This window comes from Tachysurus vachellii, chromosome 13 (genome assembly GCF_030014155.1).
Source record: "Tachysurus vachellii isolate PV-2020 chromosome 13, HZAU_Pvac_v1, whole genome shotgun sequence".
Classification (NCBI taxonomy): Eukaryota; Metazoa; Chordata; class Actinopteri; order Siluriformes; family Bagridae; genus Tachysurus; species Tachysurus vachellii.
This window is the reverse complement of record NC_083472.1, coordinates 17,352,804-17,371,200: the sequence shown is the minus strand read 5'-3', so window position 1 is coordinate 17,371,200 and position 18,397 is coordinate 17,352,804. Positions and strand designations below refer to the sequence as shown.

Below are 18,397 nucleotides of genomic sequence, written 5' to 3'. Positions count from 1 at the left end.
GGAAAACTGGACAGGTGAGTACTTCGCATGACATATATTGTGCAACACGTTGGTAAGCTTTTCTGTATAGAGACACTAGGTTAGGAGCGGGTGCCACCCTCTGTAACTTGCGGGTCACTTTGTGTATGTGAAAATCCTTTAAGGCCTTAAACTCCCTAAAGGCCTTAAACACTTGAACCCGGGAAATGCTGCTTGCAGCTTTAATTATTATTATTCTTCTTCTTATTATTATTAGGGTTCAAGCGCGAAGCGCTGGAACACTATTGTATTTGCTCAGATTTTTATTATTATTATTATTATTATTATTATTATTCCGCCCTACAAATGATCGTGCAGCCCAAACCGTAAGGCCTAGAGAGCTCAAACTTGGTCAGATGGTAGTGCTGGTCACAGTTACTCAGGGCCAAAAACTCAGCAGAATCGGCCAATTTGGGGCGCTTCAGCGCCCCTCAACGCATTTGTGCCCATAACCCCTAAACCCCTAAAACCCCTATGTCCAAATCTCAAGTGCTTTATATCATTGGAATCCTTGGCTCATGACTTTAAAAGCGTATATCTCCGATTTCATTTCCGCCATAACATTTTTTCGCTATAGTGCATTTTGTCCGTAACCTACTTTTGCGAACTAGTCCTAGGTTTTTCGCCTGATCGAGACCGATCCAGTGCAGTAATATTCCCTAGAGTCTCAATGTCAATAATTATCGAAAAAAGTCAAAATTTTGATTCAGGGTCCTTAAGGGGCCCCAAAACCTTTCAGATCCCTACCATTGGACATCTCCTGTCAATCTTCATTATCCTGTGTGACATCACCTGTCGATCCACCAATCAACCAGAATCAGAATCAGAATTAGAATCAGAATCAGAGACAGAAACAGAAGGAGAAAGATGTGTGCTAATTTGTTAGAGGGCTCTATTGTTGATCATTCGGTTTTAGTATGTCAGACTGTTTATGTATCCCAATTTCTTAGTTATTTTGTGTATGTGACTTGCTGGTCACTTTGTGTATGTGACTTGAGGGTCACTTTGTGTATGTGACTTGCCGGTCACTTTGTGTATGTGACTTGAGGGTCACTTTGTGTATGTGACTTGCGAGTCACTCGTTCTGCATCTGGATGCTTGTGTTTCTTTGCTTTATGGATATGACTTTGTTTATTTTAGGGAAAACTGGACAGGTGAGTACTTCACATGACATATATTGTGCAACACGTTGGTAAGATTTTCTGTATTAGAGACACTAGGTTAGGAGCGGGTGCCACCCTCTGTAACTCACATACTTTGTGTATGTGAAAATCCTTTAAGGCCTTAAACTCCCTAAAGGCCTTAAACGCTTGAACCCGGGAAATGCTGCTTGCAGCTTTAATTATTATTATTATTATTATTATTATTATTATTATTATTATTAGTAGTAGTAGTAGTAGTAGTATTTCATTTTAATTATTTATTTCATTTTAATTATTTCTTTTTTAATTATCCATCCATTTGTTCTCTAAATCTCTTATACTGCTGAGTCACAGTGAACCTTAAGCCTATCTGAGGAGACTTGGGGCACAATGCAGAGTACACCGACAGGATGGACAGGATGTCAGTCTATCGCAGAACACAGTTGCTCACACACTCACACACTACAGACAATTAAAGATCAGTTAGCAGAACAAGTTTTTGGACTGGAGATGAAACAGGAGTACCTTGAAGGAGCCCCCCGAGGCACAGGGTGAACATGCAAACTCCACACACATGGCAGAGGCAATAATCAAACCCCAACCCTGGAGGTGTGAGGCAAACCACCTATTGTCCCCCTATTATTGTTGTTTAATAATAAATGATGATGATGATGATGATGATGATTATTATTGTTATTATTATTATTATTATTATTATTATTACAGCCATTTAAAATGTATTTACTCATCTTGTTGATTTAATTCTAACCCTATATTTATACATTTAAATGACACATGTATACATTTAAATGATAAGTGGCAAAACTGAAATCTCTGTTTTAGAATGATTTTTTGGTACAGTATTTGGTACCGACACTTCCATTTGAAATATCTCTTTCAATAATATTTGATTTAATTCTATAGGATTATGCATAATTACCTGTTTTGCCCTGTCAGCATTTTTGTATTTTATTAAATAGAATAAACTGAAAAACAATCATTGTGTAACTGAACATTTGGCTTTAAACAACAAAACAATTTATAGCATATTAACCAATAATCATACATGGTTACACAACAATAACCAGCCAACAGTTCCTTCAAATGACAGTAAAGAAATTTCTTATTTTAAAAGTAATCAAAAATTAAAACTAACAGTAGTGTGCGATTGCATGAATGAATGAGAGTATGTGTGTGCCCTGCGATAGGTTGGCACTCCATCCAGGGTGTATCCTGCCTTGATGCCCGATGACGCCTCCCCGTGACCCGAGGTAGTTCGGATAAGCGGTAGAAAATGAGTGAGAGAGTGAGAGAGGTATTTCCAATTGTAATACAGCCAGTTGATGTTAAATAATTATCTTCATTAACAGAACTTTATCTCATAACCTAAACATACCTTTTCATAATTGGTGGTATTTTAGGCAGGTAAAGTAGATGCTTCACTTTGTAAGTCTTTAACTACTGTAGATCAACATATTGAAACATTCTTCTGAGGAAGGATCACGGGCGCTCATCCTGCAGTTCCGCATCAAAGTCTAGTTCCTTATTCATATTCAGTCACAGCTGGAGCTTAACAGCAGTACCCATGATCATTTTACTGTTTTATTTAATTTTATATGACTGTTTTATTACTATTTACATTTTCCATTTTATTTGACAAATCTACACAGAATATCACATTGTATTGAACTGAGGAAAAGTCCAATATAATTTGCAAAATAAGTTACGGATAAAAAAGCAAAAGTAATCACTGCTTTTAATTTCAAAACCCGAAACTAGTTTTCTTCACCGGCTGAGAATCCCTTAACTAAAAATATCCCAAATGATATCTCCATATATTGCTCAGCAACTTACATTTGCCTTTACAATACAGTATGCACAGCATGTACAATATATCTATTAGAGTCAAGTCAAGTTGTCAAGCTTATATTTTCATTTTAAACATTGTGAAATGAAGCATCATTCCACCAGGACCCTGGTGCTACGTTAAGACCTAGAGCTACATACAACAACTCAGAACTAAAAATGTCAGGCTAAAAATAAGAATATCAGCATTTTGGATCCCGAGCGGCTGCTGCATGCAAATACCATGCCGCATTCTATTACAGCCACTGTGTATACTGTACTGTATGTGAGTCAATATGATTACAGAATAAAAACAATTGGATTGAAGTGTAAACAAAGTCACTTTCTTATTTAACTTATACAGTTGGCTCCTTTAACAGAGCCATTCTTATATTGTTGTTTGAAATGATGAAATGAAGAAGTATAGTATAGTATTTTTCCCTTTTTCAACTAGGCACAATACCTTCCATTGTGATCGCAAGGGCCTTAGGATTAGTAAGGGTTGGAACTACTGTTCCAAATACTACATTTGTAATGCTAGACGTGTTAAATGATGACATTTTAAATGTGTTTTATTTCACTTATTTGGAATTATTTTTGGAACATTTCTTAGTATTGCATCAAAGAAATGTTTTCTAGAAGCAGAATTGCTAAACATTCTCAGTTAAGTACAAATTTATCAGAAACAATCCGGAAACCGTAAAGGTGTTTGGATTTCAGGTTCATTACATCTGGGTAATATTTTACAGAATCATGTTATATAACAACCATAACAAAAGTATTTAATGACTTCATTAACTAATCTTCTTTATAAGGAACAAGGAACTGATGTGTTTATAGAAGCAAATGATGTGAGGTGATACAAAGGTTTTTCACCCAAGAACTTCCTTTTATTGTAAAAGTTCAATAGATCCTCAGTAAACCATTAAACAAATAATAAACAACGTGTCATACTTTAAACATTTTTTTAGAAATACATTCACAATTACAGAATTACAGAGTTGTTATTACAACTCTATATGGTTGTTTCCTTAACAGGTTTTAGACCATGTGTTGTTCATACATTTTAAATAAATATATTCTATAAGAAAATCTAATGATATCCTTTTTAAAAATCAATTTAATTTTATTAACCTTAGATAAACCCTATTTTAAACATGCTTATAAAATAACAAGTCTTTTATTCTCATGTTAAAATGGCACATAAATAAGCTGTATAACAGTTGTATAAATATATTGGTTGAATCATTAAGAATGACACTGTATGACACTCAAGAACAATATTTGGTATGACAATACTTCACTCTGTTTGTGTTTAACAATCATGTCCATTGAAAGAAAGTAACGCATTCAGGGCAGAGGTATGGGGAAACATTCTGCTTAGAAAAAGACATAAAGATATGGGTTTTTTTGTGTAAGACAATGACAGTATTGTGCTTTGTATGAGCAAACATGGGTAGTATATTCTTTCCACTATATTGCTAAAAAGTATTATTTGGAAGCAGGAAAAAAGGACTATAGAGCTCATTGCATGACTAATGTCTCAAACATTTTTTTGTATAATTAAAAGTTAAATCTTGTGAGGCAAGGTTTTAATCTGAATAATCTAACTTCTTCTTGTGAATGTTTCAGAAAAAAACATGTATTTCCATAGCCCCGTATATAGCCAGAAATGCTTTACTTTATATGTGTCATATTAAACCATTAAAACATAAAAACTCAAAGAAAAGACTGAAACGTAACTTGACACCAGGCGTATTTGCCACATGGAGGCTTGGGTTATTCCATGGCTATTGGGTTATTCAATGGCTATTGTTAAACTGGCTCCCTGTATTCAACACTACATCATTTTTCTTTTATCACTACCTCAATATTTCACACACAAATAGACAGAATCATCAGAAAGTCTGATCCAGTTTTTTATTCCTGTTATGTTTATGCTTAGGTTTTTTAAACCCCTTATAATACTTGTGTCTTCAGTTTCTGATCAAAAAGTGTAAAAAACGATTTGTTGTTTTATCATGTTTTTAGAAATAAAATCAAATGGGTATTATTTTTTTTATGGCATATTTTGTATGAATCTTGCATTTAGCTGAAGTTGGTAGTAATGTGTCATCTTTGTAGTCTTATTTTTAGGTGTGTTGATAATTGAACTTTATTGCATTTATCAGTAGACTAACTTAGCTGGTGTAACCTGCTTTTGAATGTGTATAGTACAGAGAAATCCCAAACACACTCCTTCATCTGATCCATCAGTCTCTCAAATCAAAATTGTGTTCCAATTGCATGGAGTACAGCTTCTTTAAAATGTATTTGATATTGTTGTTACTTTTTAGAATTCAGATTAAGTGAATTTTAAATGCCTGCATTTCCATGCTTTGCTAAAAATGCTAATTTTCTAACATTTTGATCCATTCTTTGGCTGCTCTGCAGAAAGTGACTAGATAATGAATATGACACTTTGCTCAAAAGGCTGTGTCGAAGTGTATTCATTTCATGGCAGTTTAATGCCACCTAGTATAAAACATGAGGATGTTCATGTTTATGTACAAGTTTAACTGGAAATTACTTAGCAATCTGTTTTCAACAAACTGCGGTGTCTATGGAAACATTTTCTTTTCTCGTCTGTGGTCACTGCATGAACACTGGTCACTGTTTGAACATTTCCTCTTTTTTCGTGTTTGGGAACTGCTCTAACTTTTTACTCTAAGGGAAACTAGAAATGCTTGTAGACTACACTATATGAGTAGGCTCAAGTAAAATGTAGATATTTAATCTATTATTTGCACATTGTCAGAAATTTTCATTTCTATCTTTGTTGGAGAAGAGAGAACTCAAATTTTCATTGCATTGTTGTACAGGTGTACAGTACATGTGCACAATAAAGATACAAGGAATTACATTTTTTAAATATAAAAAGTTATTTAGGTTTTTTCACTTTTCAGTACATTACAAATTTTTATTTGGGGATTTTATTGGGTGAGAAATAGTAGTTGTTTTGTAGTAGTTGTTTATGTATATGTTTTTAATTTTATTAATAATAAAATGATCTTACTATATATCATTTCCATCATATATATCGAAGTAACAAGTGGATTTAAATATTTTTTTTTTATTCATTTGTCTGTTGCCATATTACAAACAAATAAAATAATATCATAATAACAAAGTAATACAAAGGATAAATAGAAAACTCACAAACAAAGCTGTTTGTAATATGTTATATAGTTAGACAGTATTGCAAATATAGTTATCTACATTTGATTTCACTTCTCAGTAAATTACAGTAATTTATGACTCACTGTTTTTCAGTTTCAGTTTAACAGCTGCAGTCAGCTACATTTTCATTAGTATAGTATGTTTCATACACAACAAATTAAAAGAGAAAACAAACATGGTCTGCAAAAAAAAACTTATTTTGACAAACAATTGTCATATATTTTCTTTCTATTTATGTGTCTTTCACTAGACAGTACAGTCATTGCTTCAGGCTAACATAAAGAAGCTGTTTATTGCAGCTGAGCTAGCAGTGGTTTGCAGTCAGACAGGAACTCCAATTGATCCACAGCTTCTATGAGCCCATCTACCCTCTCAGGTGCCAGCACTGTGCTTGCATTGCTGCGGAACTTTTTGTGTAGACTCTCATCACTCAGTGGTTTCCTCCAGTGGCCATAGAAGGTGTCACAATGGCCGCGTAAAACAATGCCACTTACCAAAGTGACCTGCACCTCACCATACATGCAGTCAAAGTTGGCTGGATTGTCCTGGGGGTGCTCTACTTGTACACGAGAGAGCAGGGCATGAAGCTCTGGTCTGAATAGTGCTTCAGGCTGAAAGGATTGCACTGTTACCTGGCCATCGAGCAGAGTGGTGCAAGCATTGAACTGGAAGGAGTGACGCGCCTGGTGCTCTGACTCTGGGAAAGGCCGATTAATATACTTAGAGTGTGGAACACGTAGCAGGATTTCCTGCACTGAGCTAGTGGAGATGACTCCTCCAGAAAGATCCAGCAAAGCCTTGTGGACATGGGCAGCAGCATCAGAGACCCAGTGCATTCCTAAATGGGCTGGAAACCTCTTGAAGGCAATGTCTTGTTTCTCAAGAAGAAATGTGTGGCCCCCCTCTTCAGGGGACATCATTGGATTTGGGATGTAGTCTTCATAAAAAGCACTGAAGCCAGCTACCCCAGGTACTGCATCTAAGACCAGGGGACTTGCTTCCAGCCCACGAGAGGCCAACAAGGCAGCTTCAAGGCCCAGACGAGAGGCATTGCCAATGTGCAGTGGCTTGGACTGAGTGGCAGCATTGGCCATTGGGGCCCCTGCTAAAGAGGCAGCGATGGCCAAGGCATGGCTGCTCTGATTATGGTTGAGGCAAAGTAGCCGGGCACAGGCAGCAGCACTGCCCAGTGTCCCTACAACACTAGGGGGGTGGAACCTTCAGAAAGAAATAAAAAAGAAGATCAGAATATGAAATTCCTATCCAAATCCTGAAAAGTGAGGAACAAATGGAAAATATTTAGCCTCAGGTGGGATATTTACAGATATTATTTATATTATTATACATATATTGTCTTCTCAATTTAGCATAGTCATATAAATTTATACAACTCAAATTGTATAAACAGTTAGATAGGTTAAGGTTATATTTAAATAACTTAACCCTTTTTATTGATATGAATGATATTTTGATGATGAATTACATTCATTTGAATTAATACAAATTTCTAATGAGATTATGTGGGTTAAAAAACCCATAAGAATGCAAAAGGATAAGGATAAAAACAAAGACAGTACTTTTTTAATGAATTTTGATATCAATTCATATAATAACAGTCCTATTACTTAATAACCACATACATCAACAAACATCATTGAAATGGCACAGGTGTTTCTGTTTAAAGAACATTTAAGGGAAATAACAAATTATTAGTCATTTCATCCCAATCTGGGAGTAAAAACATCACTAATAGGGCAGTACAAACAGAAGTGGTTTGTATGAACACCTGTGTAAATGATTTCATCATAACTTCCTTTCAGTGTAAATTCTGTTAGCACAGCCTCTCCCATCTCCGTAAATGCTTGGAGAATACATATGTTGTTTACCACAGTGACTGTTCTGTTGAGACTACCCTAAGAATATTTCAGCATTTAGTATTATTATTATTACTCATTTTGAGACTATTTTAGAACACTGAGGTATCCTGTTATGATGGTTGCTCACCCTTGTTTTATGGTGTTGTATGGAGAACCGTGTGTGCTTTAGAGACAATTCTCACCTCTTGGGAATGTTCTGAGCCTCATTGGAGAATCTCATCAAGCGACCTTGGACCTCAATGCCAATGTTGAAGGCCATCAGTAAGTCTAGACCACTCGGTTTGCTGTTTTGGGACAGCATGTCACAAATGGCAAGAAGAGCGGGAAGCACTGCACCAGAGGGATGAGTTGCAGGGTGCCAGGTATCGTCAAAGTCCATGGAATGAACCTGAGGAAGATCAGCTAATCAACGATGGCTGGTGCATTGCTTTAATTATATGGTGCTTAGTGGGTACATGTTTTGACTTATTTTTGACTGTCTGGTTTGGAAAAGGCAAATACAGAACTTCTTATACAGAGTTTCTTTTATACAGTACTTTTTCACATTCTGTCCAATTGAGGCAAGTAGTGAAAATGAAAGTGACAGAAACCACAGTGATTTCAGTGACAGTGACACCATAGAGATCAGTGATTATTTCTAAGAAAAGTAAACTATTCCTTTGTTAAATAGTCCTTGTTTGAAAGATGTAAAAATCTATATAAACAACACAGTATGAATAGGAATACTTACTGCTACTCCATTAACTAAGGCAGCCAGAGTTGGGGAAAGCTTGGTCCCACTGCGCCCGTAGACAAAACTGATGTCATCGGGAGCGTACATGTGCTTTTGGAGAAAAAGGAAAAAGGAGGGTCATTTGAATGCTTGCTGCTACACATACTGCACTGGGCCGAAATTCAGGACAGACTTTGTGTAAGCATTGACTACAGCACTGCTTCTGTGCAAATGAGGGTTTGATCTTGGAAGGTTGCAAATAACTTTAGAGTCTAGACGAAGCACATACATATTAAAGTCAAATAGGGTGGTAGGAGTAAAGTAAAGTATAAATTACCTGGCAATGCTGAAGTACCAGATCAAACACTTCAGTGGTGCTGCCCAGCAGCCCTACACCAATGCTGTCCAGCACCATTCGTTTGCTTCTCTGGAGTACGACTGGCGACAGATGCTTTGGCTGCACACTCTGGATGAATTTGCCAAAGCTACTGGTTATAGTCTCCTCAGGTTTGGGCTGCTCCTTGACTGAAAACACAGGTTGAAGAATGGAATGCTCACATTGATCAATAGATTATATCTTGGTACAACCAGCTAATTTAAATCTTAGCCCTGTGTGACAAATATAAAAAAAAATGCAATAAGTAGAACTGGCTCACCATTTATTGCAGGTTTATGGAGTCTTCTGACTGCAGACAGGGTTGACACTTGTCTGGTCAGTTTCTAGATAATGTAAGAAATCAGTCATGTAAAATCTAGGTGTACAACATTAAGACAAGGGATGTGCCTTGTTCTTTTTTCCACCAAATTTGAAGTACAGCTGATGCCCCAAAAGTCATTTTTCTTTCTGTATAATCCAGCTATTTATGTTCTAGCTGATTAGATTCAAACTTTTTAGATTACATATTACAAGTATAAATTTCTATGTAATCTCAGAGAGAACATGTATACATGTAAATTTGTTTCGCAAGAGATGAAGAAACTGGCAATATATCAACATTTAGGGCTCAGAGCATCATAAGTAACATTGCAGATTAATATAATAAAGCATAAAATAAACAGGTTGCACAAATATATATTGAAAGATCACAGTTTAAAAGTAAAAAAGGTCAAATTACCTGCATTGTGGAAAGCATATTGTGTCTCTGAGTGTTGAAGATTTCTGTGGACGTCAAGTTGAAGGACCCTTATGTGCTCTTCTGTCTCTGTGCAGAAAGTGTTTTGTAGATGATTCTCTTGCTACTCAGGTGAGTCTTCATATTCTCTTTATATACCATGATGGTCTCAACTGAGGCAAGCCTGGAACTTCCAAAACCTTTTTTTAGCATCATGGGTGGGATTTATTTTGATCTGAGCCGGAAGCTTATTGTCTTCACGTTCGGCCAATGACGTCATCCATGAATATAAGACAAACGATTGGTTTAGGTGCCTTCAAGCTCCTCCTACTCCACCAAAGCATGTTACTTATAAACAAAAAGCATCTTCCCACTGCCATCCAATAGTTCCGATACTACAGGCCTTCAGCAGGTACGTGAAGCTTTGATCTGTCATGTATGATTTTATAATGTGTCTTATTATAGTCATCAATATTTTCTTTAAAGTCTAAGAGAATTAAATTAGTCTTACCAAGGTGCCACATTGGGCCCACTTCATCATGCACTGGTATTGAGCCAGCTTTGGGTGAATTTTTGGAAACTGACCTCTTCATCATACATTTAACTGTCAGCCTACAGTGAACAAATTAGAGTTTTACAAAAAGAAGCAATGTTATCCTTTGCCTATATGTGGAGCTACAGAGTCAGTATCAGTATGACAATCTCTGCTCTGCCCCAGAGCTGCCCCTGGTTTCACTCAACTGGTTGCTAAACAGAGCGCCTGTGTAAACTCAGAGCAGAGGTGGGGTGAGAAATGAAATAGACCGGTGAATAGCCTATGACTGACTGTCTGATTTACATGCTTTGGGCAGAGCAGTAATGCAGAGAGTCAGTGACAGAAAAGGAATGGTACTGTACACTTTCCTGATACATGAATTTCAGAGGAAAAGAAACCTATCCTGGTCAAATAATTTATTAATGATATTTCACTTACCCAATGACGTTACATTATTAATTACTATATGTGTACATGATATTTTAGGAATCCATTTCTTTCAGAAATTCTATCACAACATGTTGTATATAAATATATGATATGTGATTTAACCATTTCTTACTGAAATACTTGAAATCTGACCATATCCTTATCATCTAAGGTTAACAGATCTAATGGCATCAGCAAGCGGGTTTCCTGCCAGCTTCTACAGTGAGCCTGGTGTGCTCGGCTTTTTGTCCAATGGCATAAGTGCATTCTTAGTACTTCTGCAGAACTTCCATGGGGCCAGAACTGGAATTCCAGCATTCGGAGTGGAGAACATCCTCGCAGGTCTCGTTGTTTTCCTGGAATTTATTTGTATATCCACACCTAACCCATAGAGCAATTCTGGTTTAACCCAAGCCATTTATGACTTAAGCACTGTCAATCCTAGCGTACTAATTTAATGATTTGAAATGTAAATAATTACTCTAATTATCTCTATTATTATCTATTGCATTATATAATTCCAAGTAAATAAGGTACACATTAATTTTAATAATTATGGTGCCTTTCATATTTATCTGTTGTGTTATGTGAAATATAAATAGTAGATATCATTACAAAAAAATATACACCTAAAATATCAAATATCCCTTTGTTTAGGTGTTCATCTGATTCTGATTGGTGGAGTGTGCCAATTGATTGCTGGTTTGTTGTCCTTCCGTAAATATGATCATCTTAGTGGCACATCTTTCATTGGCTATGCAGCACTTTGGGGAAGTTATGGTGCAACAAGAATATTTCTTGGAGCAAATCAGCAAAATATAAACAGCACCATGATAAATAGTACACTGGGGAACATTTACTTAAATGCTTCAACTGTTAACGAGACCGTCATTACAACATACATCAAGGAGTCAGCCATAGCAGGCCTAGTACCCTACATCTTGCTCTCCTTACTGTTGGCATTCTGCTCAGCAACAGTTAACTACATTATGCCCTTTGTATTTGGGTCTATATCCTTTACATTGGTTTTTGAAGCCGTTGGACTAGTGGCTGGATGGGGTCTTGTGGTATCAGGAGTGCTAGAGCTTCTAATTTTGATCTTTGCCATATATGGCTCAGCAGCACTGCTCATAAAAGGAGTGGCCCAACGCTATGCCCTCAAGGGTTTTGGTAACCCTCTCTTTAACGTGTTGCTTCTGGGGACAACCAGTGCCAGCAACTCCAAGAATATTGGTCAGGAGAAAAAGAAGAACACCAAATATGCTGAACCCATGGCCTTAGGCTTCTTCTGTGATACTGTATCACCATTTATATTTGCCTTCTATGCCTTTGGGTACTTCCCATCAATTACAGTATCTGCAATCTGGATATCCATCAACTCTGCTTCCCAACTCCTTTCCAGTTACTATGCTTATTTGCGCCAAGATTGCTATCATGCCACCAAATTTAGTCTGCACTGCACCTTTTGGCTTGTGAAGACCTGGGAAGAGTATGTGATATCTGTGTTGACTGGAAGGAGTGAAGCAGCAACAGCGAGGCAAGCTATGGTTGGAAACTGGTTTTTTCTAGCAGCCGGTCTAGTCCTTTGCGTCGCCAGTCTGAACATGGACGTACTGGAGTTGGTGCACAATGGCATCTTTGTTTTGCTGACAATCTCAACAATCTCCCAGATTCCTCTTGATAGGTACTACATCTTTTATGGGGTGGCTTGCTCCATTTTCACGGCTGTCTCATTATATGGTACCTTTGCCCGTCTCATTAACACCATTGCTGAGAAGTCACTAATTCCTGTTGGATTCCAGCCTGTCTCAACTGATAGACTGCAGAGTGGCCTTAGTTGTCTAAGGAAGGTTAAAAATGAGCAGCACCAAGGAAAGGGTACCCAACTGCCTGATGCTCTCTTTTACCTCACCAATGGGGTGGCAGCTCTCTCAGCAATTCATAGCAGCCAGCCCCAACAGAGTTTTCTGGACCTGACAGTACCCTGGGTCTTCATTCCAGGGACCATCATCCAGGGTTATGTAAGTCGATTACAGGTTCAAGGAGGGCAGAGATTTGGATCGGTTATCCCATCCTTCTACTTGGCTATTTGGGCCATCTGGACCTGGTTCAGATTTGCAGGTATGTTACTGTGTATTTTTGTAAATCTTGAACTTTTTAAACTCAGTCACTATTAACATTTGATAAGATTTATCTATAATATTAAATACATTTGAGAAGTCATTCTAATATTAATAGCATAATATTGGACTGTCTCCTTACAGGACATCGGCTGCAGTTCACAACAGCATCAGCAAATGGAATTGCAGCAGGAGCAATTGCATTCTTGGTGATTAATGCTTTCCTTATACTAGTTGGTAAGTATTAGCACTGATTTTAATTATAATAATTTTTGCATTCCTAGTATGCAACTTTTGAATTAATAATATTTGCCATTTGTAGCTGCTTATGGAAATCTTGTTTTGCTGGCATTAACCATTATCATGGAGGTCGTAGTGGTGTGCCTTCTTCTCTCCACTCTTAATAGACTACCATACCAGTTGGAAGGTAACCTTTGTTTCAAAGCAAACAACTCATCATTTATATCAACAAACTTTCAACTATAACTAAACATCCAATTACCATAATCTATATCTATTTCAGTTGCCATGCTTTCAATATTTGCCATAATTTGCTTATATGGGACTCTGGCATCACTTGTTAACTATATATTCTCCAAGACCATAATACCAGTTGGACCTGCACTCATAAAGGTATTTATTAACTTCCATCAGTTTGGAACATAAAAGTTATTATGTGTAAAGTGGTTTGATTATTCCATCTTGTTCTTTCTTTTTAGAATGATATTAATAAGAAAAAAGCTGCTGCTACAGCTCCATGTCCCACTCCATCCTCTCGTGGCACCAGTGGGCTCCTTCAGGTTGCCAGATTGCTGGAAAACAGTGGTGTATGTGGTATTCCAACAGATACTGTCTATGCTCTGGCTGCTTCTTGCAAAAATCCAAGAGCGATAGAAAACATCTACAATATCAAAGTAAGTACTGAGAGCCTCTTAATTTATATTTGATCTGCTGAACATGAGAAAAAATGAATTATGCCTTAATCTACACATTACAGGAACGCCCTGCAGAGAAGCCTATTTGTATCTGCATCTCTAATCTGGAGCAGCTTGTTGCAACCAAACCACCATTTAGTCCTTTGCTCTGGGAGTTTATGAGAAATGTCTATCCAGGAGGCATCAGCTGTATTGTACCAAAAGGAGATTGGCTTCTCAAACTTGGTAAGACTTTAACATTGGCATATGCTATTACATTTTCTGGGTAATCTTTCTTTGTAATAACTCATGGGTAATTTGGCGGAAATTATTGTTCCTTAAGGTTTGGGGGCTGCATATGATCGTGTAGGAACCAAGGACAGCATAATGATCCGTGTTCCTGATCACACGGTCACTGCCCACCTGTGTGACATCACCGGACCATTGGCTATCACATCTGCAAACCCAAGTGGTGAACCTGACAGCACACATCATGACATGGTTATCAAGTAAGCTGCTTTTTATAGTTTATTATTATTATTTTCTACATAAAATTGCAATACACAAAAAAGTCATATTCACATGAACTCTTTAAATACATTGGATGAAAACTCAGACGTTTCCTTGCTAACTTGTACTGTTTCCTGTAAAATCAAAACCGTTGTGCAAGCAAATAGTTTTGACAGTAACTAATGATAATGATATCAAGACATACAGAAGCACTTTTAATTGTCTCACAGCCGCCTTGGACACAAGATCCAAGGAGTATTGTGTGATGGCCATTCCAATGAGCTTGTAGGGTCAACTGTGGTCAGCTGCCTTAAAATTGATGAAGGTAACCTGGAACTTTTTTACTATAATTTACCATAGGTTTTTTTTATACTTTTAATCTGCTTACTAATATGATGTGTATTTCAGGTACCATAAATATTTTGCGTGAAGGTTGCGTCCCTGCAGCAAAGGTGCAGCAGATTTTTGAGAGGGTGAAGAACAGCATGCTCTAAGAAATGAAGCTACAATATCAAAATATACAACAACATTATTTAAACTATACTGTAGACTAACACTAAAAGAGAAAGTATTATGTAAATATAACCATGTGAACTGTTAAAAATCCCCCACTTTTTTTTTTTTTATAAATGTCTAAGGTTTCTGTTTGTAATGTACGTATGTGTCTATATTTTCTTTTTGTTGTTTCTGAGTTTTGTAAATGTGAAATTGAATATAAATGAAGGACCATTGATACCATTTATAAACACATAAAATAAAGTCAATAAAGTTATGTGCATTTCAATAACATTTTTGTTTTTGTAACTTGTGACCTGATGTGTGAAAAATTAAAATAAAGCATTATTCATTCATTCATTCATTCATTCATTCATTCATTCTTCTTCTTCTTCTTCTTCTTCTTCTTCTTCTTCTTCTTCTTCTTCTTCTTCTTCTTATTATTATTTGTAGTAGAAGTAGCAGTGAGTTAAATCATCTAATAATTAAACATCATTATAACCTCCTGCTTCAAGAGAACTGGAAAAAAGTAAAAAGAATTAAAAAGAATTATTAATTAACAACAACATTTGCATACCCTGTGCCATATACATTGACACTAGCATATACTATATGGCCAAATGTATGTGGACTCCTGACCATCATACTCATATGTGCTTGCTGAACTCCTATTCCAAACCCCACACACAATTTGTTGTTAGAATAACCTCCATTGTTCTGGGAGGACATTCTGATTAGGCTCTCCACTAGACTGTGGATTGTGGCTTTAGAGATTTACTCATTCAGCTTCAAGAGCTTCATTAGTGAGATCGATAACTGATGTCAGGGAAAAAGGTCTGGGTTCCAGTTCATCCCAAACACGTTAAGAGGTGTTGATGTCAGGGCTCCTTGCAAGTCCTTCCATTCAGACAAACCATGTTTTCTTGTAGTTTAATTTGCGCACAATTGCATTGTCATGCAGAAACATATCTGGATCAGTATCTGCTCAGGTAATTGACAGTGAAAATATTGGAGTGCAGAATTATCCATAACTGTCTTAATGGAATAATTTGAATTTGAGGCAAACTACTACCCACCCACACCCACACATACAGCTAGGTCATTGTAATTAAGGTAATGAATCTAATTGAAACAATAATGTACAGTATGGGCTTTTATTTGACCAGAAACTTTTGTCACCCCTAAGTGCATGCAAACTATATATTATATTGCATAACAACCTGGAATTTCCACATCCACATTGAAATTCAATGCATAGACACACCCAGTAACTGTACTATATTCTCTTAGAAGCAACTGGTATTGTGTAGAATTTCAAAAAATATGCCCAAAAGCACTTTGTTTCCTGAAAGAAAAGACTATTTATGTTTCCTGAAAGGGAAAATTGACTATACATGTGGACAGGTCTTTTGGATTTATTTCAAAGGCAATAGCTATAAAGGTAAACTATGGAACACTGGTTTTCACATTGCTGCCTTTCCAGTATTATCTAGTGAACAGAACCTGTACAGGAACAGAATCTGTGACACTAAAGCACACACAGACACTGAGACCCAAATGTGAACAAGGAAGTTTTGACTGCTGTGAGAGACATCAGCACACAGTCTGAGAATTCTAGTGACTGGCTGAAACTGGACAAGCAGAAAAATAAATTTTCTTCCTTCCATTTAACTGCACTGGGTTTAGGCATCAAGTATGCAATTCAGAGGTGCATTACCTTTTCCTTTAAACTGAAATGGCTATTTGAAAAGCACCAGTAGGTCCGTGACTCATTGTTTAAAACTACAAATTAACTTTAAAAACTTCCTTATCACCCACAACAATGTCCAATCCCTGTGGAAAAGGAATTAACTACACTTACATTCACCTTCAAAAAGTTCCTCCTTGTTTACAGTATATACAAACTGTGAGATCACAGTATTCTATTACAGTAACTATGGAAACCTTGTTAGGGATATGGTTAAAACATCTACAACAACATACTTTCCTAAAATTGCTTATTAATATATACTCATCATGTCTATTAATATTGGTCTTGGTAATGACATGGGGAAATGAGGAAATATAATGGCAAATGGTAGCATCTACAATCATTGTACCCTGCTAAAGCTATTCAGGTATGTGTCAGACATTTGGATTGATTTTGTAGGTGTGTGATTACAGTATATCTGTATACAATGAACCTTTCTGACTTTTGTTTCCTTAGGGCAGGTAGTCATTGAACACGTGTGGTGCAATTAGGAAATAACAGAGATATATGACTCTATTTTATTTCACCGAAGCAACACTGATCTGTCACTGGTACAAAACTGTTGTTTCAATTCATTTGTTAGTAAGGCTCAAAAGCAGACAAAGCACATGTAAATACTTCATATTCATTTGATATATCTCAAAATCTATTATCTTTTTCTCATCAGTTTGCTTTTTGTGCCACAAGCACCACATATTGCTAAGGCTGTTGATTGAGTAAAGTAGCCAAAAACTAAATAAAAAGATGCAAGTAGTAGTTAAAAGTAACCAATAAATTACATGAGTAAGCTAATAAAACATCTAAAAAAGACCAGTCAAGAAGCACAAACTGTGCTAACACTCTTAACATTAACGACGTTAATGTTACTGGAAACAAATAATAAAACAAGCCAGTCATCATAACCAATTGCTGATGTAAAAGTGACAAATATTTCAAAACTAATCCAGAACAGAATGTTTAATGATGAATTTATTTTTCATCTTCCTTGTAAACACTTGCTACAGTAATTCAACTCACAATTACTGTTCTAGTGTTTCAAGTCCTGTTTTCTGTGGAAATTTTTGGGTGAGGTTCATTTGTGAGCGAAGCCAAAGTGCAGCATTACAATCTGTATTGTAGTAAAAAGGGAAAACAACATGCGAAAACAAAAGAAACTTAGAATAACTAACACTATTTGTTCACTTAATATCTTAAATATGAAAATAGCTTACTTATTAGGGATAAATATAAATGTGATGTTTAAACTTCATTGTTTTTATTCTGAGTTTTTATATTCCTGTTATGCTGCTTTGCCACAATGTTCTTTGTTAAATTATACAAATAAAGTTTAACTTGAATTGAATTAATATTTTTCCAAACATATTATAAACAAAACACAAATTATATAATTTAATTCAGAATATCATTAGGACAGTTTTCACTTTTCAGTGCAGTTCTATAACTTATAAGCTGAAAGACGCGAATAGTCCAGCGTAAATATTGTATGAATGTATATTTGATAGCTGCTTTAGTAAACATATCTAACATATGGCCAGGATATTTTAGATGTCTGAAAATGTTTTGGAATTTTATGTAAATCATGTAAAGGTTCATTGTATACACTCATACTAGCACATCATGGAATTTAATTAACTGATGTCTCTATTTTTGTACATATTTCTTCTTTATTAATAAAAGCTGTGTACAGAAGAATAATCTAGATTAAGAATGTGACTCTTA

The 18,397-nt window shown here is 36.2% G+C and overlaps 2 protein-coding genes across 2 annotated transcripts; one reads left to right on the top strand and one right to left on the bottom strand.

The window, feature by feature from the left end:
• Positions 1–6,408: 6,408 nt before the first annotated feature.
• On the bottom strand, positions 6,409–10,132 carry irg1l (immunoresponsive gene 1, like). Its single transcript, XM_060885292.1, has 6 exons — positions 9,929–10,132; positions 9,470–9,533; positions 9,151–9,338; positions 8,832–8,924; positions 8,284–8,489; positions 6,409–7,442 (listed from the first exon to the last, which is right to left on the bottom strand). The coding sequence occupies exons 1-6, from the start codon at positions 9,944–9,946 to the stop codon at positions 6,515–6,517; spliced, it is 1,497 nt and encodes a 498-aa protein (XP_060741275.1). The 5' UTR covers positions 9,947–10,132; the 3' UTR covers positions 6,409–6,514.
• Positions 10,133–10,184: 52 nt separating this feature from the next.
• si:ch211-153b23.3 (uncharacterized) lies at positions 10,185–15,053 on the top strand. The gene is made up of 11 exons (XM_060885291.1): positions 10,185–10,337; positions 11,062–11,231; positions 11,547–13,010; positions 13,154–13,246; positions 13,332–13,436; positions 13,533–13,642; positions 13,729–13,923; positions 14,007–14,169; positions 14,267–14,432; positions 14,664–14,758; positions 14,842–15,053. Exons 2-11 carry the CDS (start codon positions 11,075–11,077, stop codon positions 14,925–14,927), a joined length of 2,634 nt encoding a protein of 877 aa, XP_060741274.1. The 5' UTR covers positions 10,185–10,337; positions 11,062–11,074; the 3' UTR covers positions 14,928–15,053.
• The last annotated feature ends 3,344 nt before the right edge of the window (positions 15,054–18,397 follow it).

Bases quoted from the DNA above. Each gene is read 5' to 3' on its own strand.
- irg1l (XM_060885292.1), bottom strand. The intron at 8,490-8,831 runs GTAAGTATTCCT...GATCTTCCTCAG, and splicing joins CCTTAGTTAATGGAGTAGCA to GTTCATTCCATGGACTTTGA. The intron at 7,443-8,283 runs GTGAGAATTGTC...TTCTTTCTGAAG, and splicing joins GCTCAGAACATTCCCAAGAG to GTTCCACCCCCCTAGTGTTG.
- si:ch211-153b23.3 (XM_060885291.1), top strand. From the start codon at position 11,075: ATGGCATCAGCAAGCGGGTTTCCTGCCAGCTTCTACAGTGAGCCTGGT. The intron at 13,643-13,728 runs GTATTTATTAAC...CTTTCTTTTTAG, and splicing joins TTGGACCTGCACTCATAAAG to AATGATATTAATAAGAAAAA. The intron at 13,924-14,006 runs GTAAGTACTGAG...TACACATTACAG, and splicing joins AAAACATCTACAATATCAAA to GAACGCCCTGCAGAGAAGCC.